The sequence below is a fragment of the Echinops telfairi genome, unplaced genomic scaffold (genome assembly GCF_000313985.2).
Source record: "Echinops telfairi isolate 266 unplaced genomic scaffold, ASM31398v2 ScPeMD7_443;HRSCAF=831, whole genome shotgun sequence".
NCBI classification, from domain to species: Eukaryota; Metazoa; Chordata; class Mammalia; order Afrosoricida; family Tenrecidae; genus Echinops; species Echinops telfairi.
The window spans coordinates 26,294,397-26,319,366 of record NW_022104341.1 but is presented as its reverse complement, the minus strand read 5'-3'; the positions used below and the strand labels follow the sequence as shown (position 1 = coordinate 26,319,366).

At 43.7% G+C, this 24,970-nt stretch overlaps 3 protein-coding genes and 2 non-coding genes across 6 annotated transcripts in view; 3 read left to right on the top strand and 2 right to left on the bottom strand.

The window, feature by feature from the left end:
• Positions 1–4,012: 4,012 nt before the first annotated feature.
• Positions 4,013–5,217, bottom strand: LOC101638234 (phenylalanine--tRNA ligase, mitochondrial-like). Its single transcript, XM_045291777.1, is given in 2 exon segments — positions 4,013–4,869; positions 4,872–5,217. Coding segments are annotated over 2 exon segments (1,203 nt in total).
• Positions 5,218–9,661: 4,444 nt separating this feature from the next.
• RPL5 (ribosomal protein L5) lies at positions 9,662–17,494 on the top strand. 2 transcript variants are annotated; one of them, XM_045291918.1, is made up of 8 exons: positions 9,662–9,744; positions 10,827–10,896; positions 10,995–11,110; positions 11,870–12,004; positions 13,100–13,302; positions 14,111–14,288; positions 16,741–16,826; positions 17,334–17,494. In XM_045291918.1, the coding sequence occupies exons 1-8, from the start codon at positions 9,742–9,744 to the stop codon at positions 17,431–17,433; spliced, it is 891 nt and encodes a 296-aa protein (XP_045147853.1). In that variant the 5' UTR covers positions 9,662–9,741; the 3' UTR covers positions 17,434–17,494. The 2 variants fall into 2 exon arrangements, with proteins under 2 accessions (XP_045147853.1, XP_004699318.1); XM_004699261.2 differs by having other exon boundaries at positions 16,738–16,826.
• On the top strand, positions 13,928–14,024 carry LOC115870213. The gene has a single exon (XR_004046584.1). It is a non-coding gene; the product is annotated as a small nucleolar RNA SNORD21 (small nucleolar RNA).
• LOC115870216 lies at positions 16,950–17,083 on the top strand. The gene has a single exon (XR_004046587.1). It is a non-coding gene; the product is annotated as a small nucleolar RNA SNORA66 (small nucleolar RNA).
• A 218-nt stretch (positions 17,495–17,712) lies between the features above and the next one.
• DIPK1A (divergent protein kinase domain 1A) overlaps positions 17,713–24,970 on the bottom strand; it is a 59,190-nt gene continuing 51,932 nt past the window's right edge. Inside the window, exons 3-5 of the mRNA XM_004699259.2 lie at positions 22,678–22,785; positions 20,768–20,944; positions 17,713–19,626 (exon numbers count right to left, since the gene is read on the bottom strand). Coding sequence (XP_004699316.2) covers positions 18,814–19,626; positions 20,768–20,944; positions 22,678–22,785 — 1,098 coding nt within the window. The 3' untranslated portion in view covers positions 17,713–18,813. The remainder of the gene's footprint in view (positions 19,627–20,767; positions 20,945–22,677; positions 22,786–24,970) is intronic.

Sequence of the window (24,970 nt, the reverse complement as noted above, 5' to 3'; positions counted from 1 at the left end):
TACATATAACCTCCTCCCTGGGGGACAGACAAGAGAAAAGTGAGTGAAGGAAAACGTCAGGCAGTGTAAGATATGACAAAATGATAATTTTTAAATTACCAAGAGTTCATGAGGGAGAGGGGGATGGGAAGGGAGAGGGAAAATGAGGAGCTGATGCCGGGGGCTTAGGTGGAGAGCAAATGTTTTGAGAATGATGAGGGCAATGACTGTACAAATGTGCTTTACACAACTGATGTATGTATGGATTGTGATAAGAGTTGTATGAGCCCCTAATAAAATGATTTTTTTTAAAAGAAGAAGAATGGTACCAATGGTTCTGGGGGGATACAGGAGAAGGGAACGTGGGAGAAAGGAGGGGGTGGGGACCAACCCAGGGACAAGGGAACAACAAGGGAACTAAAATCAATGGAAAGACAGGTGTAGGATGCCTAGTGGGGCTCAATCAAGGGCAATGTTGCAGCTATGAATTACTAAACCCGAATGAAGGCCAAACATGATGGTGGGAGAAGGGGAAAGTAAAAGGAAATAGAGGAAAGAACCAGGAGGCAAAGGACAATTATAGAGGTCTAAATACAGGCATGTACATATGTAAATATATATGTAATGAGAGGGGAGTAGAACTATGTACTCATATCTATATGTTAAGAATTAAGGTTGCAGATGGACATTGGGCCATGTCTCAAGTACTGCCTCAACACAAGAACACTTTGTTCTAACAATCTGGCACTCTGTGATGCTCACTTTCCTGACATGATCGCTGAAGACAAAATGAGTGCATAAGCAAATGTGGTGAAGAAAGCTGATGGTGCCCAGCTATTGAAAGATATAGCATCTGGGGTCTTAAAGGCTTGAAGATAAACAAGTGGCCATCTAGCTCAGAAGCAACAAAGCTCCCATGGAAGAAGCACACCAGCCTGTGTGATCATGAGGTGTCGATGGGATCAGGTACCACGCATCTAAGACCCAGAACAAAATCATACCCAAGGTGAATGGGGCATGGAATGGAGACCAAGTGCCCATTTGTAGACAATTGGGCATCCCCCTACAGAGGGGTCACAGGGAAGAGATGAGCCAGTCAGGGTGCAGTATAGCACTGATGAAGCACACACCTTTTCTCTAGCTCTTTGGTGCTTCCTTCACCCCACACTATCATGACCTCCATTCTACATTACAAATCGCATTAGACCAGAGCATGCACACTCTACAGATAAGAAGAGCCAGCAGCACAGAGAATCCAGGATAGATAAACCCCTCAGGGCCAACAAGGAGAGTAGACATACCAGGAGGATTAGGAGAAGGTTGTGGGGGGGTGGGGTAAAGGGGGAATCGATCACAAGGATCAATCTAGAATCCCCTCCCAGGGGGATGAATAAGGGAGAAGTGGGGGAGGGGCAAAAGGACGATGCAAGATATGGAAAAATAATCTATAACTTATCAAGGGTTCATGAGGGAGGGTGGGTGAGGGAGGGAGGGAGAAGAAATAGCGAGCTGATATCAGGGGCTCAAGTGGGAAGAGAATGCTTTGAAAATGATGATGGTGGCATATGTGCAAATATGCTTTACACACTGGATGATTGTATAGATTGGGATAAGAGATGTAAGAGCCCCCAATAAAAGTATTTAATAAAAATAAATTCCCTAAGATACAATAATAATTTATAAATTATCAAGGGTGCATGGGGGAGAGGGGAGGAAGGGAGAGGGAGGGGGGAAAAGGAAAATGAGCTGATTCCGGGAACCCAAGAGGAAAGCGAATTTTGGGAATAATGAGGGCAACAAATGTATAGATGTGCTTTACACAATTGGTCTATGTATTGTGCTGAATTGTATGAGCCCCAATAAATTGATTTTAAAAAATCACAATTAAAAAAAAAACTCCCGTTGTTCTTGCTTCAGCAAGGCAAAATATCTCCAAATTAAAATTTGTAAGTTCTATTTCAGAACTGCAAGCCCTGAGAAAAGTGGTTGAGTTTGTCATTGATATCTGAGATGAGGTGATGTGTTGATGATAACAATATAGAGATTTTTCTGAAATGAAGATAACAAATAGAACTTGGTTTTCACAAATTTTGTCATTGTTGAGAATATACATAGTGAAACATGCACCGTTCATGTTTCCACATGTACGTACACATCAGTAACATTGATTATAATCTTTGAGTTGTGCAATCCTTCTCGTGCTTTTATGAAGTAAGTATATGATAATTTATGAATGGTGTATGTCTTTATCGTATTAGTTATCCAAACATCTTATCAATAAAAAGCTTATCAATAGAAACCCCGAAATGCTCAATTCATAATGAAGTCACCTTTGACATTCTGCTGACTCTCAGTCCTACCTACCTACCCCTTTATTGGATCTAACAACATGCACAGCACAACACACACCAATTCAACAGTTGCTACATAGTATGCAGATATCACATGTACAGTTTAGTGAAAATTATGACATTCTTTCTGTTGTGCACCCATTCTCACCATCCTTTTCTGAATTGTTACTCCCCCAGTAACGTAAATTCACTCTCCCTTAAGGATCCTGTATAGGACAGTTTTTCCAGTTGCTGTTGCCCACATCCCATAGAGATGGCTCTTTAAAGAGCATAATGCTCAAAACAGACTTTTTAAAAAATTAGTTAAGCTGAATGGTTGTTTGGTTTTTAAGATGACTTTAGGGGGATATTTTTGGATGAAAGATGAAAGATTATCTCAGGGCAATCGTTTCACGGGGTTCGTCCATCATCTGTGGCTCCAGAAAGCGTAGAGGACATTGGAATTTAAATTCTGCTTTGCATTTCCCCCTTTTGATCAGGAATCGTCTATGGAATCGGATCCAAATGTCCGATAAGGTAGCCAGGCACCATCCAGTTACTTTGCTCTCCTGGCAGACGAGGCACTTGTGTACAGGAGCAAGTAGCCACTCATTGCATTTTCTTCACCTGTTCTTAACTCTCCTTTCTCCAAGCGACAAGTTGTAGCGCTTTGGATGACTGCTTGCAAGATTTTAAGACCCAGGCACTTCACAACAAACTAGGGGGAAGGAGAAAGCAGCCATCACATCATTAGGTTAATTAACTGGGATGTCCCAAGAAGCCAAGACCTTAAACCTCGAAACCAGCGGTTTTCAACCTGTGGGTCACGACCCCTCTGGGGGTCAAATGACCCTTTCCCAGGGGTCACCCCATCCATAAGAGTAGCAAAATCACCGTTATGAAGTAGCAACGAAAACAATTTTATGGTTGAGGGTCACCACAACATGAGGAACTGTATGAAAGGGTCGCAGCATCAGGAAGGTTGAGAACCACTGCTCTAAACCATGTCCTGAAACGGTTGGTTGTACATAGGCGCTCATCAGCTACTCTCCCTTTTGTTGTCATTGTTGGACATATACCTGTCACACAACTTTTGAAAGTAATTAAAATAATTATGCAATCCTACTCTTAATCAATGCAAAATTTTCCATCACCTATAAGCCACCCCTTACCCTTCTCTCCTGCCCCTGGTAATTACTAATACATTTTGTTCTCCGTAGCTTGTCTTTTTTGTGCAAATGAGGTCGCAGAATTTTTGCGTGTTTGTGGTCGGCTTATTTCACTCGGCAGGAAGGCCTCTTCCTCCGTTCAGGCCGTAGCACGTGTGAAGGCTTCCTCTCCCCCTCTGACGGGTCTTCCAGTCGGCACCGCTGGGTTGGCCCATGCCTCCGCCGATGGCACGCAGGTTGTTTCCACGTTTTTGCCTGTTGGGAAAAGTGCTGCAATGAACGCTGGTGGACACGTTTCTATTTCAGTCTCTGCTTTCAGGTCTTTTGAGCGTGCACTTCGGAGTAGAATTGCTGCATCCTATCGTTAGTTCTATTTGACTTTTTTTTTTTTTCTCAAGAGTGAGCCTTTATTTTTGGGAAGTTCTGAAATCGACCCATTTCCCCAAAGACGCCCGTGCGTCAAGGACAGTGTTGTTTTCCCCTCGGGGAAATCTTTCGGCCACCAGAGGGGCTCAGCTGGGGGAGGCAGCCCCCTCAGAACCTGCCCTCCGCGCCCAGCACCCGCACCACAGCCTCCTGCACCGTCTGGTGGATCCGCTGCACCTCCGGCCGTGACGGCGTGCGCTCCGTGTGTCGGTGGGTGATGCGGTAGCAGGGGCTGGTCTTGTGTGTCTTTGGATGCTCAAACTTGTCTATAAGATCAACCTTTTCTACCTGGTCTCCTCCAATTGTTCGGACGAAGTCATCGAACTCATTCTCCGTGTAATTCTCAGAGGGCAACCAGAATGAAATGTCATTGATCAAAGCAGGATATTTGCGAAGAGGCTGAAATTTCGCCCTCTGGTTGATACCAGACACACAGAACTGCTCCAGGAACCGTTCACCCTCCCTCCAGAATAGGCGGATGTCAGGAAGGTCGTAAAGGATCGCAGCTAGCCTTTCTAATCCTGGGCCAAAGGCGCAGCCAATCTTCTCCTCCGCCTCAGCTGACGTCAACAGTTGCTGTTCCATCACGCCACAGCCAAGAACTCCCAGTCCTTCTCCATGGAAGTTGATCTCCATTTCGAAGGACGGATGAGTAAAAGGAAAGTAGCAGTCTATCCGTCTTATCTCCAGTCCATCTCCAAAAAGATGCGTCGTAAGTTTTGTAAGTGATTGTTTCAGGTCAAACTCTCCCAGCTTCATGACCTCCGTGGGAGGTGTCTCGTGTTTATGGGCACAGCGAGGACTGTCTTCAAAGAGCCGCAGGCCTTCTCCAGCCTTTATGTCAGCAAACAATGCGTGCTTGCAGAAGAGCCGACAGCCTCCAGCTGGTGGAATACAGGGGATGCTGGGCATCGATCTGGTCGTGCCGTAGACATCACCCACCACGAGAAAGGCATCCAGCCCGAGTGCAGCAGGTCCCACTGGCGTGCTGACGTGTGCGCCCGCAGCATGTGCGTCTGGGTCAGGTAGCCGTTATCCCCCGTGTTTCTGCTGGGGTGGTCAGCCGCAATGAGCAGGCTGTCACAGTTCTCCCAGCTTGTGACCACTGGAGAAAGGTCATCGGATACTGAGAACAGTGGGGTCCCAGAGCGGCCCACAGACTGCCTGTAGAAGTGCTCCTTCAGCCTCTCTTGGCTCAACCAGCGTGGCTGATCCTGCTGGTTGCGCAGATTCCAGCCAACCTTGGAGAGGATCTTCCTGGTGAGGCTGCTGCGGTTGTCCTGTGGGCAGGCGCGGCCTAGCAGCCCCACCATGCCATCTGCAGCTCCCCAGGGCTGACGCTGTGAAGCATCAGGCCTCTTGCCCGAGGCCTGGCACTGATGGCCTCTGGGGAAACTGCTGACCGTCCTCACCAGGTATGCAGTGCATAGGCTGCCCTCTGGAGACCTGGACAAACGATTGTGAACACTGCTTGTAGACCCTCCTGAGCGGCCATGATCTACCAGCCAGGTCCGTGCCCAGTGTGGGCCGAGGAGAGGTGGGGCCGAGACCCCGTTTATTGCTGACCAAAGCGTCTATCTCTCTATTTTAGTTTTTTGAGGAGCTGCCAGACTGTTTTCAACAACAGCCATACCATTTTACCTTCCCACCAATTTCTTCCCATCTGCGCCCACATTGGTTATTTTCCGTTTGCTTGTGCTTGTTTTATCTTAGCCACCCGAATCGGAGGGAAATGATATCGCATGGTGGTTTTGATGACACTGAACTTATTTTCCTGTGTCTGGTGGCCATTTGAGTGTTCTCTTTGGTGAAATACATAAGCTTGGTTTTGGTTTGTTTGTTTTGTGTATGTGTGTGTGTCCCCATATTATGACTGTGCTGTTTGTCTCTTTTCTGTTAAGTTGTTCAAGATTTTTATATGTTTTGGTTATTAGATTATTATCAGATATATGGATTCTGAAGATATTCCCTCAGTCGGTCGCTTACCTTTACACACTTTTTTTGGTAAGGGATTTTGATGAGTAAAAGTTAAATTTATTAAGAGGTTCCGCTTATTTGGTTTGTCCTTTGCTGCTTGGGGTTTTGTCTTTATATTTGATAGTTCAAGGAAGTTGGAGAAGCCTCTACTATCCTCTCGGATCCCAAAAAACAGATTCGCTATGGCAGTGGGCAGGACCTGGACGAGGAGGGCATGACCCTGGGTGAGTTTGACGCAAGCATCTTCAAGGCATTCTTCGGTGGTGCTGGGGCTTCAGCTTTGAAGCTTCTGGTCCAGGGAAGTTCTCTTTCAATTCAGCTAATGAAAGGACACCAGTCACCCAGCACCCAGAAAACGCAGACCTGCTCGGTTGAACCTTGAATATATTAGATAATTCATTGTCAGAAGAAAAGCCCCTGCTTTTTCTTCTAAGAATTCTGTGGTTTTAGTTTGCATATTTATTTATTTAGAGCCTTAGTTCATTTTGCTTTTTTTTGGGTGGATGGTTTGAGGCATGGGTTTTCATTTTGCTGCATATGGAAATTCAATTTTTCCAATAATATTTATTGAGAAGGCTTTTTTCTCATCGAATGAATGTTGTACTCTTGTCAAAAACTAAGTTAACTCCACATGGAAAGAGAACCCCAGCCAGCATGATCTAAGGATTGTAAACAATCAGCTCCATGATCAGAGGAGGGAATTGTATTGGAGCTTAAATTCTAAGCACCTGATTTGCAGAAAGAAACACTGCACAGCCCTGCACTACCTTCACAATTGTTCCTATGTTTGAACCCATTGATGCAGCCTCTGTGTCAACTTGTTGAAGGTCTTCCTCTTTTTGCCACCACTTCTCCAGCGTCTGTTCTCTCCTGACAATATAGCTAAAGTATATAAGATGAAGTGTTGCCATCCTTGCTTCCAAGGAGTACTCTGGCCTTACTTCTTCCAATACAGATCTGTTTATCCTTTCAACAGTCCACAGTACTCTCGATAGTTTTCTCAAGCTCCACAATTCAAACACATTGATTCTTGTACTGTCTTCCTTTTTCATTGTCCAAATTTCATATGCGTATGATGCAATGGAAAATACCATGGCTTGGTTTAGGCACACCTTAGACTTCAAAGTAACATCCTTGCTTGTATTCAAACAAGCATCCATCTAAGGCAGGAGTCAACTCAGTCCACACGGAAGAAACACACCAGCTTGTGAGATTCAAAGATGACCATAACAGAATTCAAATATAATGAAGGGGAAAATATGACAGCTAAAATTGTGAACACCCAATTTGTGGAAGGCTGTGGAGAACAGTGGGAGCCCCCAAATCTGTCTGCAGATTAAGCCTCTGGCAGATCCTCTCTAGCTACAGGCAAAGGTCTGGAACAGCCTTCCTATCAAACATAGATCATTGTAATCCTGATTACAAATTGATACTTGGCCAGTTGACCTCCCTCTAGACCCAACTTGAATTTGCTCTTGCTTGTTCCATGACAAACAGCTCTTCCCACGCTTTTAACATATTGATAGAGGTCTTCTTTTTTTCCCTCATTGTTGGTATTTTTTCCTTTATATTTCTATTTTACCTTTACCACATCATTTCATTTCTGTTCTTTATTGTTTCTGTTGGGTTTACCAGTTTGGGAAGCACAGAAGGAGTGGATGCATAGAGATAATAACTGACGCAAGGATTTGTAGGGGATCTAGGAGTGGGAAGGGGGAGATGGGAGGGTGAGAAGATTTCGGAGATAAACAATGAAGGCAGGATGGGGAGGGAGCACTAGAATTGAATGTGATTATACAACTCATTTTAAAGGTGATTTAATCATGGGGGCGTGGTGGGGAGAAAATGTTCTGAAGTGGGTTGTGGTAATGATTGTACAATTCTTCTTGATATGATTGAACAATTGAATTGTGGGATGTAGATTATGCACCAATAAAACTGAAAAAAAATCCCTGCTCTTCAATACTCTTAAGTCTTGTGCAGCAGATTTACCTAATGCAACATGTCTTTTGATCTCTTCACTGCTGCTTCCCAGAGCATTGACTGTGGATCCAAATAAGACAAAATTCTTGACAACTTCAACCTTTTCTCTATCGTGATGCTACCTATTGTCCAGTTGTGAGGATTTTGGTCTGCCTTACATTGAGTTGTAACCCACACTGCAAGCTGCAATCTTTGATCTTCACCAGCAAGTGCTTCAAGTCCTCTTCCTTTTCAGCAAGCAAACTTGTATATGGATCAAGATGCAGTTGTGCAAACAAGGGAATGAATACTGCATGGTTTAAAATCTGAAAAGGTGTGTGTCAGGGTTGTATCCTCTCACCACACTGGCACAATGTGTTGGCTGAGCAAATTATCCGAGAAGCTGGATTATATGAAGATGAGTGCAGCATCAGAATTGGATTATTAACAGCCTGCAGTTTGCAGACGACACACACTTGCTTGCTGGAAAGGAAGAGGACTTGAAGCACTTGCTGATGAAGACAAAGACTGCAGCTGGCAGTGTGGGTTACACGTTCGGGATGAGCACAATGAAGTGTTCTGGAAGTCCCTTCCTTCTCAAGGGAAGTTGATTATGGGCCCCAGTTTATTATGGTCCATACAGTCGAATGCCTTTGCCTAGTCAACAAAACACAAGTAAACACCTTTCTGGAATTTTCTGCTTTGAGCCAAGATCCATCTGACATCAGCAATGATATCCTTTGTTCCATGTGCTCCTCTCGATCTGGCCTGCACTTCTAGCAGTTTCCTGTCAATGCACTGCTGCACGAGTGGATTCCAATAATCACAGATCCTACAGGACAGGGTAGAATTGCTTCACAAGGGAGCCCTGAGTTGCATTAGGCTGCTAACCACATCTTCAAGGCCTGCAGTTCAAAAGTACCAGCCGATCCAGAGGAGAAAAGCTTTTGACTTCTATTAAAATGAACAATCTTGGAAATCCACAAGGGCTGTTTTACTCTGCCCTGTAGGGCCGCTGTGGCTGGGAATCGACTGATGGCAGTGAGTTTTGTGGATTAGAATTTTATGGAAGCAGACTGCATGTCTGCCTCCCTGGGAACAGCTGGTGGGTTGGCACTACTGACCTCTAGTTCGCAGCAGAGTTCTGAACCACTTGCACCAAGGTTTAGTAATGTTTAGGAAGTCCTTACTATAGGGTCGCTGTGAGTTAGAATCCACTCCACGGCAGCGAGCGTGTGTGTGTGTGTGTGTGTGTGTGTGTGTGTGTGTGTGTTTTAAGCGAATGTCAAGATGATTTTAAGTCATTCAGTGTTGAGCCTTGACCCGAGGGCCTGCTCTAAGGGACTTTGCGGTCTGAGTGAGCTGAAACAGACAAGCAGGTGCTGTGGGCGTGCAGAGGAGGAGCCCTCCCCTCAGGCTTGGCATTCCCACGCAAAGGCTTCCTGGGTGGCACTGTGTGCTCTGGAACTGGGATGAGTGGCCTTGGAGGTAGGCTCCTGGAGGAAGAAAGAGGGCTGCAGAACAAATTCACTTTATTTTATTTTTGAACTTTCCCACCAGTAGTGGGTAATATTTAAATTTGTTACGGAAAAATTCCCTAGCACAGGTAGTGAAAGTCTCTTATAATTCTCCCAGCTTCTCTTTTCCCATCTTTGTCGGCACCTCAAAGCCAGGAATTGGTGGCGAGAGCAAGTTGGGCAATTCACCCTCCCGTCAGCAGGTGGCAGCACGTCACACGCATTAGAGACGGAGCTTTCCTTCTTCAGCACGTCACTTGCGTGATCGCGGATGCTACATACTGCGCCTGCGCACCGGCCTCGGCCTTTTCCCACCCCCTGTAGAGCCGCTCGCCCTGCCGGTCTGTGGCGATCCGCGGACGCTGCTCTCTTTTCCGCAGGATGGTGAGTGGGTTCCACGACCTTGGGCCTTCGGGAGCACGAGTGTTGCCTTTCCTTGCCCGGACACTAGCCTGGAGCCTGTCTCGCGCGGTGCATGGGTCGGATGGCGATCGATTGCCGACTCTGTCTTGGTCGGGCCGCCTCTCCCAGCGTGGCCTAATGGCTGCCGCCTGCCCGCTCTTGGGGGAGGGGTTGGCGGAGAAGGGGGCAGAAAACTGGGCGGTGGGATAAGTTTGCGGTGGAAGGGGATGGTGTGGGCTTGTCGGGCGGGGGTGTGTGAGCTGGTGACCTGGCCAGGGAGTCTGCAGCTTGGCTTTGCACTGGCAAAATGCCGCGAGGCCCGGGGTGGAACGGGCTGCCACTCGGACCGACTCGGCCTCGTGGGGTTCCCGGGGGCGTGGGGGCCGCGGTCCCGGCTGTGCGGCCGTGTTGGCGGCTCAGGCGTTGGCTTTCAAGCCAGAACCGCCGGTGCAGCCGGGAGGCCCGCGGTGTCTGGGCCCCGGAAGGAAACTAGTCGTCGCGTTGGCGTGAACGCCAGCCTCCTCTGGCTGCAGTTTTGGGCGATTGTTGGGGTGGCAGGATGGGCGGGGGGCATGTAAAGGGAGGGAAAGGCGTGGTGCTGCGAGGTTCGACTCAACCTGGGACTTAATACGGAGAGTGTAGACTGACATCTGGCAGGATCGAATCCTCTGAGCAGCGCTTTCGAAAACTTCTGGCACAAGGGTAGGTGCTGGTCTTCTACCGAACAAGTAAATAAATTTAAAAGTAAGTTTTTAAACATATGATGACTTTTAATTTTTTAGTAACTTTTTATAATCCGGTGGATCGATTAAAAAGTCTGGAACTTGTATTTTATGAGCTTTCGGTTCATCGTTCCATTTCCCCAGTGATAGTTTTGCCTGCTTTATGGAACCAGTCCCTTGACAGATTGAAAGTCGGAAGTAGTTCCTGACCCATGAATGATTTGAGAAAGTTGTTTTGACTAAGTTTTCAAGTGTTACTTTGTTACATGGCTGACTTTGATGTCACAAACGTTTCAACTTTTATCAGCGTTTAACATAACTTTTTCTCCCTGCCCTTAACAGGGGTTTGTTAAAGTTGTCAAGAACAAGGCCTACTTCAAGAGATACCAAGTGAAATTTAGAAGACGACGAGGTAGGGGCAATTTTTTCATGCTACTAACAATATGTAAACGAGATATCTCCTTTGTGAGGGATCTGCCTCTTAGATCTAATTTTTGGTTTTTCTTTCAGAGGGCAAAACTGATTATTATGCTCGAAAACGCTTGGTAATCCAAGATAAAAATAAGTACAATACACCCAAATACAGGATGATAGTTCGTGTAACCAACAGGGATATCATCTGCCAGGTGGGTGATGCTCTAAATAAAGGCAGTGGGTGGTCAGCACGCTGCAGCTTCGCTCTGCTGGAGAAGTTGCACTTGGGGAACAAGTCTAGAGCTTGACTGTAAACAGGTGGCTTGGTAGTTCTTTTCCCTTTATTGGGTCTGGCCTTGGAGCCCACTTGTAAAGAGGTTTCAAGAAACCTTGGATATTCTATGTTATGAGTGGGAGATGAAGATGAGATCAAGTGGAAGCTGCTTGGTTATCTTTTTCCCAGAAAGAGGTGGGTGGGTGGTTGTGAGAGTTACTGAGACTCTAAGGCTGTTCTTTGGAGGATGGCAAGAATCGAGGATTTGGGACTTGTTATCAGAGGGACCCTGCAGAAGAACATCGTGCTTGGTAAAGTAGATGGTGAACAAAACCGAGGAAGACTTTCAGGGTGACGAATTGTCAGTATCTACAACAGTGAGCTCAAGCATAGCAGTAGTTGGGAAGACGATCACACACCTGTGACCCTAAGGGCAGAGTAGAATTGCCCATAAGGTTTCCTGTCATCTTTATGGACGCCTGCTGTAGTAGTGCCTTTATAGTTTTTTATGTATTATGGTATTTGTCAGATTTCTGAAAAGTCATACACCTGCCTGCTACAGTTGTCCAAGCCCCAGGTTTTGGGAGGTGATTATGGGATAAGTGGTGTGGGGCCAGCTTTTAAGTTTTACTTTGAAATTCTAGGGCAAGTTCTGAAACTGACAGCACGGCTGACTAGCGTTGTTTTTCTCTCACAGATTGCTTATGCCCGTATAGAAGGGGATATGATTGTCTGTGCAGCTTATGCTCACGAACTTCCTAAGTACGGTGTGAAAGTTGGCCTGACCAATTATGCTGCAGCATATTGTACTGGCCTGCTGCTGGCCCGCAGGGTATGTATGTACACAGTCCTTTAACCTGACATACTTTGGAGTTGGCTTATTGCTGTGACGTCATGGGACTTGCTACTCTTCTTGTGGCTTACAGAGCATCGGAAGGGAAGGTGATTTGACAACAGAAGGTTGAATTGTGGCATTGTTTCTTAACATGTAAAGTGGCTATTTGTCTTCCACTCTGAGTACATTTTAACCAGTTCTGTTTAGTAGACTTGGGCAATGTTGGGAATTATAATTTGCCTTGTCCATTAAGGAAGCCGTTAAGCCACACGTGGTTTCTGAATCCTTTTAATGTATCTGGTTACTTACTGAATACTTGTTTTGATTTACGTAAGTTTGAGTAGTTACATGTGGCTAGTGGCCGCCTTACTGGATTCAGATGTATAGATCTTGTGTCATCTAAGCGAACACCCAGGCTCCAAAATCTTGGTTTAATAGCATGTCCAAGTGATCCAAACACATTTCAGAAGCAGTGTCTTAAACTTTGTGGGGAGGCAATGGTAAAGAAGGGTTTGTTTTGCTTTAATCATTTTCATCTTGGGGCGGCAGCACTTGTGACTCATAGCAACCCTGCAGGGACCTCTTTATGGGAGCAGAGAGCCTCATCTTTCTCCCTTGGAGCAGCTGGGGGTAACCAGCATCCTAGCTGCATAAAAGGGAAGGGGGGTGAAGTGTGGGCTTTGCCTATTTCCTGCTTTGTCTACTGCTGGCTTTTTATGCTAAGTGTATGCACCCACGTTGAAGACACATCTTCATTAATTATAAACATACTTGAGTGGTGAACATTGATATTCTATATGAGAGAAATTGTACAAATATATCCCTTTGCAACCAGAGCTAGTTAGACTGGCCCAAGTTTACATCATGTAATTGGAGGAAAGAACCAAAAAAGATAACTGCCTTTAAAGCTCAGGATCTTGCTTTAAGGATTTTATTCATATTCAATATCAGTAATCTTTAAAATTTCATTAGGTTAATGGAATGAGTGAATTGAAGAAATGTTTTCAGAAGTTGTGACCACGGGGTATTTTAGTTTTAGCCCTGCTTAAATATATTGAGCTACATATTTGGGCTGGGTTTTTTTTTATACAGCTTCTTAATAGGTTTGGCATGGACAAAATCTATGAAGGCCAAGTGGAGGTGACTGGAGATGAATACAATGTGGAAAGCATTGACGGTCAACCTGGTGCCTTCACCTGCTATCTGGATGCCGGCCTTGCCAGGACTACCACTGGAAATAAAGTGTTTGGGGCTCTGAAGGGGGCTGTGGACGGAGGCTTGTCTATCCCTCATAGGTAAGGTCATACAAGGCCTCCCATACAGCCCTAGTTCCCGCTTTGTTTAGACTGTGGAGGTGACTGAATCAGTCACAGAACAGCACTGTTAAATGCTGGTGTTTGCTAGGCACTCCACAGAAGAAACCTGACAGAGTGGGATTGTAATGTTTAAAAATGAGGCATGCAGGTAACAGTAGTTTGTGTGAGGTAATGGAGCTGTAAGTGGGAAGGCTGGAGTTTAAAATGTTATATTTGCATGTCTTAATTGGTTAGAGTTTGAGAAAAGAAATTATGAAAGATTTCTTAAGTTTGATCAGCATTATGATTGACTATTCTTAGAAGCTAAGTGGGTGCTTGTCATGTACACATCTTGTGTTACTTGGGTACATGAGTGTACTTTGCAAGCTCCATACTTGGAGTACACCCAGAGCATGCTCATTTGGTAATTTTACTGAATCATGACTCCCATGTGCCCCAGAGGCACTACTGAGAAATCTAGGACTTTGCAGGGCAATTTTGAAACTCATTCTTAAGCTATGATGCAAGAACATTGTAAGTGGGGAGACCCTTAGTATTGTATATTAAATGGCTTAGCCAGGGGACTGTGTGAGTTATTTTCTCTTCTGGAATCTGGAGATGAGCTGCTGGATGATGATATCCCTCTAACTGAGCAAGTCGGTAGTTGGTCCTTCGGTTGCATGTGATGCAATTGCTTGTTTCAAGACGGGACTGATGGCAGCTATTCTTCATGTAATGAGTGCAATGAATTCCTACTAGTGAGCCAATTCCTGTCAACAAATACTGAAATACTAAAACTTTGTTTTAGTACCAAGCGATTCCCCGGTTATGATTCAGAAAGCAAGGAATTCAATGCAGAGGTGCATCGGAAACACATCCTGGGTCAGAACGTCGCAGAATACATGCGCTACCTAATGGAAGAGGATGAAGATGCTTACAAGAAACAATTTTCTCAATACATAAAGAACAACGTAACTCCTGACATGGTAAAGATTTTACCTACAAACTCATGTTCCTTGATTTGTAGATTGAGTTTATGGATTTTGTGGGTGTGGGGGCATTCTTAATACAGGTTGGTTTCAGGCCAGCTGATGAGTTGAATTACAGGTGTGTTTGTAAATACAGACTGGACCCGTGTTTAGCGTGAAATGATAGAAAATTAATACGCTGGACCAGACTAGGCTAGATCCAAATCAGATAAAGGTAGTGCATAAGTTAAACTTGTCAACATGCTTTTAGAAATCTTTCCAGCATCTATAGCTTTTGATGACTCTATGAGTTATTCAACTTAACTGATTTTGAAGCCGTGAGGAGAGGTTCTTTCATCATAGCAAATCATGCAGCTTGAGGCTTGCTGCATTGAATGTAACTCTACAATTGAGTATAAATGGATAGTGTATTGCGTAATCGCTAGGTTTTTTTGGTTACTGCTAGTTGTCTTTATATTGGCACAGCTTTAACCATGAAAAGCTTTTAAAAATTGAGCTGTACTTGGGAATAGAATATAGATGGCTATTTTCCCCATCCAAGTTGTTTCCATGTTTTTTGTATGACTTTGATAGAACTTGAGTTGTAGGTTAGGGCTTCAGTGTTAGGCTTGACATAAGTACATTCCTGGACATTACAGAGAACCCCGTGTATGGGGCCCTTTACTGTTAGAATGATTCTGCTTGACTTCTTGCTTGGATGGTCTGCAGTGGCCGGTTTCCTCACTTGTGCTTACCGGAATGCTCTGCAGACATCAGCTATGTCTCTTACAGAAAATCAGTTTTACCCAAACCCGTGGTTCTTTATCTCCATGTGCACTGTATTTGTGTGATCTCTTGGACCTTCGTAACTGGGTTGCTTACCTGGGCAGGTTTGTCCTAACGAGCAGCTGTAATACAGTGCTAAAGGGGAGACAACACTTTGTTGAAAGAGATTTGGATGGGGCCTCACATTTTTATATTTGAAGTGCTTTTATATTTTTTGCCCATGAACAATGTTTGCATACTTCACTCTGAACTAACTTTAGAGGCCCAGATTACTAAACATTCTTTGTTAACTGCTTTCAAAATGAGCCCCTGGCTCAAGGCAAGTGCCTTTTTTACTATGGGGCTGGGCCAGGGTGTTCTGTCAGGCTTTTATGAAGTAAAGCTGGCCTTTCCCCACTAGATCATCTCATCTTAGCCTGGGAACTGCTCTGAAACTTCTCAGCCTAATAGCAGCACATAAGCATCCACTGACAAGCTGGCTGCTCAGTAGAGTCAGTTCCTTTGCATTAATGGCAAGACTTCTCCCATTGCCTCAGCAAGTAAAGAACCCCAGTAAGGCCAAGCACCCTGGACTTTCTTAATTACATCTAAATTCTTTGCCATCAAGTCTTCTGGCTTGTGACAACCCCATGTGTGCTATAATCAAACTTTTGAGATCAAAGGGGCAGCATTTACCCAAGGACAGGGTTTAGAAGGTTTAAGAAAAGGGGAATGGCAAAAAGGAAGGGACGAGCCAGCCAGGGTGCAGCACAGCACCGACAACATATAACATTCCTGTAGTTCTTCAATGCTCCCCACCCCCACTATCATGACCCCAGGTCTACCTTACAAAGCCAGCTAGACTGGAGCATATACAGTTAAGAGCTCTCCACACATGGAATCCTGGACAGATAAAGTCCTCAGGAACAGTACTGGGAGTATTAATACCATGGAGGGTGGGGGGAGAAAGGGGAAACTGATAGAAATTATCGATGTATACACATAACACTGTGGTGGGGGACAACGGAAACGTGGGTGAAGGGAGACAGTGGGGTGTATAAGATAGGAAAATGATAGGGAGGGGAAAAAGGAGCTGATTACAGGGCTCAAGTTGAAAATGTTTTGAAAATGATGGCAACATGGTCAAATGAGCTCCACTAAATTGATGTATGGATTGTTGTAAGTCCCTGATAAAGTGATTTATATATTTTAAAAGGAACGGAAACATGTTTTTCACTGTTTTAGAAACGGTTTAAGTCTGATCATCTTTGAGGGTTTTCTAAGAAAATTAAGACCTCTCTGTGGCTCCAGAAAAGCCCAGTTGGCTGTGTTGCTAGTGATTTGGCGGTGTAAGACGTCACGGGCCGGAGGTGTAAGAGGCTAGGGAATTTTCCCACTTTTTCGAAGCCTTGTGTATTGAAAATGCATGTTGGAACTTTCAGGGATATTTGGAGATTTTTCTTGAATAGTAATGAGTCTTTTTTGTTTTAGTCAATGTCAATTGCTCTATTAAACCAGGTGAAATTAGGAATGCATTGTGAGAAAGTGAAGGTTGGTTACATTTAGAAATTTAAGGAGCTACCAACTATGACTTGGTTTTGAGAGTGTCTTAGAGGCCAAAGTTGAGCCAGGAGCCAGCACATGATCATCGTGTAGGGTGTGTGAAGTGGAACCCAGTACTGTTTGATTTCCTTTGTTTCAGATGGAGGAGATGTACAAGAAAGCACATGCCACTATACGAGAGAATCCGGTCTATGAGAAGAAGCCTAAGAGAGATGTGAAAAAGAAGAGGTATGCACTTTTTTTTTTTGGTATGCACTTTACTATTAGGATTTTTGCAAGAGAAGGCCATGAGAGATTGGTTCAATTATGGTTTCCTTTCATCTTTTGGGCCCAGATTCTCAGTGTGAAGATTTGCAAACTCGATCACTAGCTCTGCATGATGTTGCAGAAGCAAGGGGAACCAGGTTTGCTAAAGTAACTGTGGGGATAGTAATGGTTTAGCCTCAGGGACTACTGAGGGTAGCCCATTCTTTCCTACTACAGTAATGACTACCAGTTACTGCTTGGAAGAAGTGTCCTAGACGAGGTTTGATGTTTTTAAAGTAACAATTAATGAACCATTTGAGCATTACCCCAGCATTACATTGTTTGGTTCTTGCTTGGCTCCATGAAGCTGGGGTTTAATAAATAACGACATGCTTGGCTTTTTCTCCATCTGATCACGGGCTTTTGTTTTTTTAGTAATATTCTCTATTTGCCTTTATTATGATCTTAAAAATCTGTTTTGTTTTGTAGGTGGAATCGTCCCAAAATGTCTCTTGCCCAGAAGAAAGACCGGGTAGCTCAGAAGAAGGCAAGCTTCCTCAGAGCCCAGGAACGGGTTGCAGAAAGCTAAACCAAACTGTAATTTTCCATGAGGATTTATTACATAAATACAATAAACTATTTCAAGCAGCTTTCTGTCTTACGCTCTTTTTTATAAAGCTATAGGGAATATGTTGAAGTGTGAAAAAACAAGAGTTGGCAGATTATCCAAGACAGTTTTGTCTGTACACTGACCCCAACTGCACATCTATTTTGTGGGGGTTTGCCCCACCAGAAGATCCCATACTCCAAAGGCTGAAGACATACCAACCCTCCACTCACCCGCAAACAAAGTGTCAAACAACAGGTCATCACTTGGAAACCGCTCTGCCATCCATTTATTGTAACCAGATGATTCGTGGGAAGAAAAATGCCTTCAAAGTAATACGATCTCAAATTGGCATTCATCTATGGCTTTGATTTTTGTTGACAAAGCTATCCGGTGTCCAGTGAAGGGTGTCTAGCTTTTAACACATTCAGGGAACCTTTGAACAGAAAAATGTTCAGGTGATAAGATGGGTGTGGGCCAGCTCTGGATGTAAAACATGGATAAGGGGCAATATTCACCTTCTATCAAGTTCACATGGGAAAAAGGTGACTTTTAAGAAATAGCCCTCTGGCCAGTAAAAAGTGATAACAGGAATATTAAAATGCCTCCCATGACCTTATTTCGGCGAGCTCTGACTTCTACCATAGTTAAAATTCAGGATACTTGGGTCTATAGCCTTGAGTTTTTAAAGGCTCCGTCGGCTTGCTGGTACTTGTAACTGGTGGACCCTTTGGGTTTCACTGGGAGATAACAGCATGAATACTTAGCCAGTATTGGTCATATGAATTGCCACGTGGAATACTGCCCAAAGGATTTTTCATTTTAAGATTAATGAAAGGTCCACTTAGAGGGCAGATTCTGAAACCACAGTTATCAACTGAGGGCTAGGTGAGGTTCAAAATGTGTGGTACGTATAGTAGAACATTACCCAACATTTGTAAAGGAGTAATGTGCCTGCTTTTCTGCAGTCTTAGTTTCTGTTAATGTGCAAACTTTACCATGCTAAGACATTAGTAAATTTATGTGTACATTTTCTTTTTTAAACAGCAGCTTCAATGCAGACACAATGTTTCCAGTAATGGAATTTTGGCTAACAAAAATCTACAAAATACTGTTAGGGAATGAGGGTCTTCACAGCATTGTTTCTTAAGTCATTAGTTGAGATCGGTACACAGGTGTGCACTGAAGAAGGCAGGCATGCGGCCCTTGCCGGCCATGTAGTGATGGAATGTTTATGTGGTGGCTTCAGGGGTCCAGGGGAGGGCATTCTGAGTGATTGGCAGGGAACTGAAATCGGAAGCCATTTTTTAAAATGCTCAAAACCTCTAAGTTTCTTTACAGTGGTAACAATGTCCAGCTGAACTACGAGTCATTTGTGTAGGAAATTTTCTTCCACAGTAATGTTTTTAAATTATTTAGTATCAAAGAGTGTTCCATTTCCATTTGATTGGCTGTGACTTTGAGAGCGATACAAGAATAGAGCTGCTTTTCTAATTCTTCCCGAATTTCACTTGGGGCACCACGCAGCAGGTAGTCTTTGAGCAGCTGGCAGGCTTTCGCCAAGTTTGGCTGGATCACTTCTGAAGTGCACTTCATTGTTCGCGGGTCACAGCTGGTTCTGCAGTCTGTGCCGTAGACACAGTCCACGTCCGACTCACAGTGACGGTCCTTGATGAGTGCTCTCACGTTTGCCTCCGGCACAATCTTTCTCATGTCCACCATTTTCAAATCATACTTGTCGTTATACCCTAGGTTTTTGGCACTGGTGTCACACATGAGGAAGTTTCCGTATGGGCCGTGGAAGACATCTTCCACGAATTCTAGAAGTCCTATGGCTATTTTAGCCTTTCTAGGCCATGACGGCGTGAACAACTGATCCATGCTTCTTCTGAATCCAGAGGGAATAAAGAGTTCGATGACCCACGGAAGGCTGATTCCATAAAGAGACGTATATTCCACACTTTCCATCACGTAGAGATCACCACAGAATCCCATTAATTTGGGGGTGTGTTCTTTATCTTGAAGTATTACCATGAGAAGAAATTCATTTAGTTGAAGAAGTGCCCATGCTGACTTTGCTTCTCCCAAGGAAACTTGACCATCTTTGTCTCCATCCGCCACTGTCAAGATGAGATTAACCAGTTCAGACAGGTTTCCTTGATCACCCAATTTAGCCTAATAAAGATAAAAGTTGGCTAGTTAGACATTAGGAATGGAAAAACAGCTGTTGATAACATTTGAAATTCCTTTATGAGGATTATTACCATGCTAGTACTACTCTAAGGAGTTCTGGTGTCACGAGTTACTTGGGCTGCTAGCCACAAGGTCGGTGGTTCAAATCCACCAGGCGCCCAGAGGGAGAAAGATGAGGTTTTCTGCTCCCAAAGAGATTTACAGTCTTGGAAACCCAAGGATGCAGGTCTATTCTGCACTATTAGGCCTGACTCAATTGCAGTGAACTGTGGGGTTCTGGAGTCCTGAATTTGATATGACTCCCACAAAGGAATTCACATCCTATGTTACAGCTTCCAATTATCTATGATGCTTCCTAAGTGAATCAAGCATGTTTTATGTAATCGCAGTAAAGTCTACTTTACTACATATATTTGTTAAGAATTGGCTCTGCATACCCTTTCGACTCAATGAAGACACCAAAGTGTCTTATTGCTTGCTCTAGCCACACAGAGGTTACTTGCAAAGCTGCCATCTAATATACTCGTATGCAAAAGGCCAAGTGAATATTATTTTTAGTTACACTAATAATTACACTATTTAGTGAGTGACACAATTATTTTGTTCAAGTTGTGTTGCTCCAATCATGAGAGTCAGAAAGTTTTCCCCTGTTAAGCTTCCCTATGACAAAACAGTCTGAAAATAAAACGGTCAAAGAAAAGAACTTTGAAAACAAAAGCAATCAAAATTTTGAGAAAAAATATTTTTCCCTAAACAACTTCATTTTTGTACATTTCTATTTAATCCCTGTCTGATTGACTATTAACTTCAATTTCTAAATGTACTTTGCAACCAGGATGCTCTAAGTTTCATCTTTTCTTTTGATGGGATTCAGTTACAATCACCCGAGAAGGCAGCTACCCATCTGTAGTTAGTCCCCCCACCCCCCCAAACGTGGACACCTTTCTAGCTACTGTAAGTATACATCCTCCTTTCCTTCGAGACATTTCATCACAATGGAGTCCCTGAAACAGGTAACACACAAATCACACCTCACTTCTGTATGGCTTTAAGACAAGGTCCTGGCAACTTCCAGAAGCATGTACCACTTCACACAAACACCATGGAAATCGAAGGCACTCACTTTAAAAAGGCTGTAGACCATTTCTTTGAATTTCTGTACAGTAGTTCCCCTTGTTGGCTTATCAAATAGAATGATTTCTTTTCTTGGTTCCAATTCAGTTCCAAAATCAAGATGAAGTACTTGTTCCATCTGACACTTCACCACACCTGGCAGATTATCCCAAATCCCTAAGTATACCTAAGTGAAAGAGAATGAGTTATGCACAAGGCTGAGCAGAACATTCTTCAAAAAATAAGATCACTGTATCTTTTCAGATCATCCTACTTAAAAAGAAAAAGTCTAAAAACATCAAAATTGAGCTGGGACAAAACACCCCATGACGTGGATGGACCTAGAAAACATGAGTGAAGTCAGTCAGTCCCCATGTGACACATGTATGAGACCATAGTTATGAGGGAAAATAAAATAAAATAAAACCAAGACAAAGGCATTCCTGTCCAAGGGAACAGACTTGGAGGTGCCCAGGGGCGGGGCGGCACGGGTGGGAAGATGAAGCAACGGACTGGAAGGCTGGCAGGTGTGGACTTGGGTGGAAGGGAGGACGAAGGCCCCTAAGAGGCAGAAGAGCCGTCGGGAAAGGTGGGCTAGAATAAGGGGCAGTGGTTTAAAGAGAGGTTTGTCCTGTTGAATGCAGAGTTCATGGTTTCCAATGTAACCCTCCCCCCACACACCCAATACACAATAACATTTCCATTTAAAAAACCAAGCCGTGATTTTCTTTTTAAACCACGCATTTTTTATCATACTCCAAAGCTTTCTTCCTTGAATCAGTTTTTAAATGTATATCAGCAAAGCACGCCTAACTAATTTAAAAGTCCAACCACACAGAGGTGAGGTAAAAGCAAAGGTTGCCCTCCTTGCAGCTCCCTAACCCCACCCCCGGAAGTAATCACTATTAACTACCTATCTATCAAGACAACACCATATAGTGCTTACTATGTGCTATGACCTACTAATTTATTTTATTAATACACTCCTTGTAGCCACTCTATGAGGCAGGTATTATTACTATTCTCATTTTACTGATGGGGAAAATGAAGTGGACAGAAGTGGAATAAAATTTTCAAGTAAAAAGTGCCAAAGCCAGTATTTGAACGTAGGCAACCTAACCTCAAAATTCATACCTGGTCTTAACCGCTAGGCTGGACTGTCCCTTTCACAACTACACAAAAAAGAACATTGGGTCTACTAAGCATCTTCATTCAAGCAAAGCAGATTTTATAATTCCTCTGCTTCAAATTCTCCAATGGATTCTCAATTAGACTAACGTCCCAAGTTCTTTCCCTTGACTGTGAGGTGTCCGAGCCTAGGGGTGTCTCTCAACTGGTCCTGTTCCTTACCCCCTCAGTATCTGCGTCCCAGCTACAATAGTTCCCTTCTTGTTCCTTGAGTCTATCAAGCATGTCCCTACGCTTTCCGTGCTGTGCATTCTGCTTACAGAGCAGTCTCTTCAGTTTCGTGAGGTCGGCTCCTTCACATCTGTTGCTCAGACCCGGGGTTCAATGCTTCCTACAGGTATGAACTCCGATGTCTCAGAAAAGTCTTCCCTGATACCGTCTCCTGTCATCTCACCTTTATAGAAGATGCCATGTTCTATTAATGATGTTTGTTTGTTTATCACCTTGATTGACTTCTGTTGTGCTCCTTTTTCCTCTTGGGAGAATGCAAGGTGCACAGGGAAGTAATCTTGTCGAGCTCACTCATCCCTGAGCTCCCAGTCACTAAACTGGGTGCAGCACACACTGGGATCAGGGTGTTAGTGAAGAACCATTGAATGAGTCAAAACTTATATGATTCAAATATATACTATGTCCTCGAGTTCTGGTTTAAGAACTCTTTTAATCATGTCGTGCGTCAAATGCCAAATGAAGAGAGCATTATCGACTTGGAGCGATTATTCAGTGTCCTACCTGATTGTTGGGCTTGGTGGATAAGCATTTTCCCAAGTAAAGAGTTTCTGTAACACAAAGGCTATTGCACGCCGGCCCATCAATGACTCCAGTTTTGTACTTGTCACACTAAAAAGCAGAAAATAAGGAGGTAATTAATGAACAAGTTCATTCTTACTGAGGTGGACGCAGAATTTTGAAACAGTTTTTCCTATTTATCATGGCCTGAAGTTGTATGGTAGACCTATGTACGCCAAGAATACAGACATCCTGTTTTCTTTAAAATGGCTCTAGTTTTAAAAATAAAATAAAAATTTATTTTTAAAAACAAAATGAAGTTACCTCTGTCATTTTGTCACCCTTGAGATCATTCCCAAATGAGAAAGCAAACAAGGTACCACAAGGCGCAATACATGGGGCCTGCCTGCCAGTCAGTAGTGAGAGACCAGGTGAGTGCTGAGGGGAAACACCTGCGGGAGCTTCAGTTCGCAAACAGATCGGGCAGGGCACCAACTACATGGTACGTCATCTGAGGGCAAATCATCTCCCTGCTTGAAGGTGGCAGTTCTCTCTGGGAACTTTCCACCTCTCTCTTTGGAAGTTAGGCCTGAAAAAAAACTTTTAAAATGTTGTCTCTGAACAGAACCGTGGGTGACGAGAGACGTCAAACAGTGTAAGGTATGACAAAATAATAATTTATAAATTATCAAGGGTTCATGAGGGAGGGAGGAGCGGGGAGAGAGGGTGGAAAGTATGAGGAGCTGATGCCAGGGGCTTAAAGTGGAGAGCAAATGTTTTGAGAATGACGAGGGCAATGAATGTACAAATATGCTTTACACAATTGATGGATGTATGGATTGTGATAAGAGTTATATGAGCCCCCCATAAAATGATTTTAAAAATACATTTAGTATATGAAAAAAAAAAGTCTGTGTTAGAGGCAGACAGTTAATTAAGTAGGGACTCTGCATAGCCAGTGGGGTAGTTGCTGGGGAGACATATGGGCTAAACCAATCTGCAAGAGTCCCCGCATGGATTAAGCCTCTGTTGGATTCCCTTGGGCCACTGATCAGTCTCGCCCTCAAACAGATTGAAGTGGAAAGTGGATCACTGCAGATACAGTTTAGGTTACAGTTTAGCACCTTACCATTTGTTTTCCCTTTGACTCATTCTTAATTAGTTCTAGTTTTTATTCTTTTCTATTCTTTTGGATTGACATGTTTCTGTGTTTTATTTTTTGTTGTTGAATTTTTTTTTCTTCTGATCTGATTTTGTTCACTTGAACTCCAGGACAGGTAATAACTGCACAGAGCCGGCAACGAGAGGAGTAGCTCTTTAGGGTTATGACGAGGAAGGTCGGGAGTGATGAGGAACTAATAATGGGCACAAGAATGAAGAAAATGATCTCAAATCGATGGTGCTGATGATTGCATAACTCTTTTACATATATTGAAACCACTGAATTGAAAGGTATGTGAATTATATGCCAATAAAATGGTTTCAAACAAACAAACAAACAAACAAACACGAATCTGTACATGTCTGTCTGGTTCACCTTCTCTCGTTCTCACACACAACAGTCACAGCTTCATGGCCAGCTCAGCTCCTGCCCCAGACGGAAAAGCTGGCTGCGGGGGCTCATTTCCCTCACTCGGGGAGAGCAGCACCCACCCACGCAGAGCATGAGATTTTATACCAAGTCTGTGAGAAAAGGAACGGAAAAGCAAATGGAAACCTAAGCAAATAGCAGAGAAACAAACATAATGCCATAAAACCGGTAAAATATCTTTCTGTGAATTCAAAGGGCTTAATGAAACAAATTAAAACGACATCAAAACAGAAGTGGTGATGAGATAACAGATTGGGAGAAAGCTGTCAGAACTAAGAAAAGGAAAACAAATCACACGCACGCACACACTTACACACAAACAGACATGCATACACACACATACACACACAGAGAGACACACATACACACAGAGACCTGCATACACACACAGACACACACAGAGAGGCACACATACATACACAGACCTGCATACACAAACAGACACACACAGAGAGGCACACATACACACACAGACACACACACACGCGGGCCTAAAAAAATCTGTGGAGGAATAGAATGAAAAGATAGCAGAAAACCAAATGAGGGCGAGCTTGAGAAAAGTAAGCAAATGAAACGAAAATTTGTTTAAAAGAATTAGAAATAATTTGAGGTGAAACTATAAAGACTAGCCACACATTCGTGATGGAAAATGCAACAGAAAAAAATTACTCGAAATAGAATTTACAAAAAAATAATTTTATTGGG

Excerpts from the sequence above, each read along its gene's own strand:
- RPL5 (XM_004699261.2), top strand. Across the intron at positions 11,111-11,869 it reads ACAGGGATATCATCTGCCAG|ATTGCTTATGCCCGTATAGA; the intron begins GTGGGTGATGCT and ends TTTCTCTCACAG. Across the intron at positions 13,303-14,110 it reads GGCTTGTCTATCCCTCATAG|TACCAAGCGATTCCCCGGTT; the intron begins GTAAGGTCATAC and ends ACTTTGTTTTAG.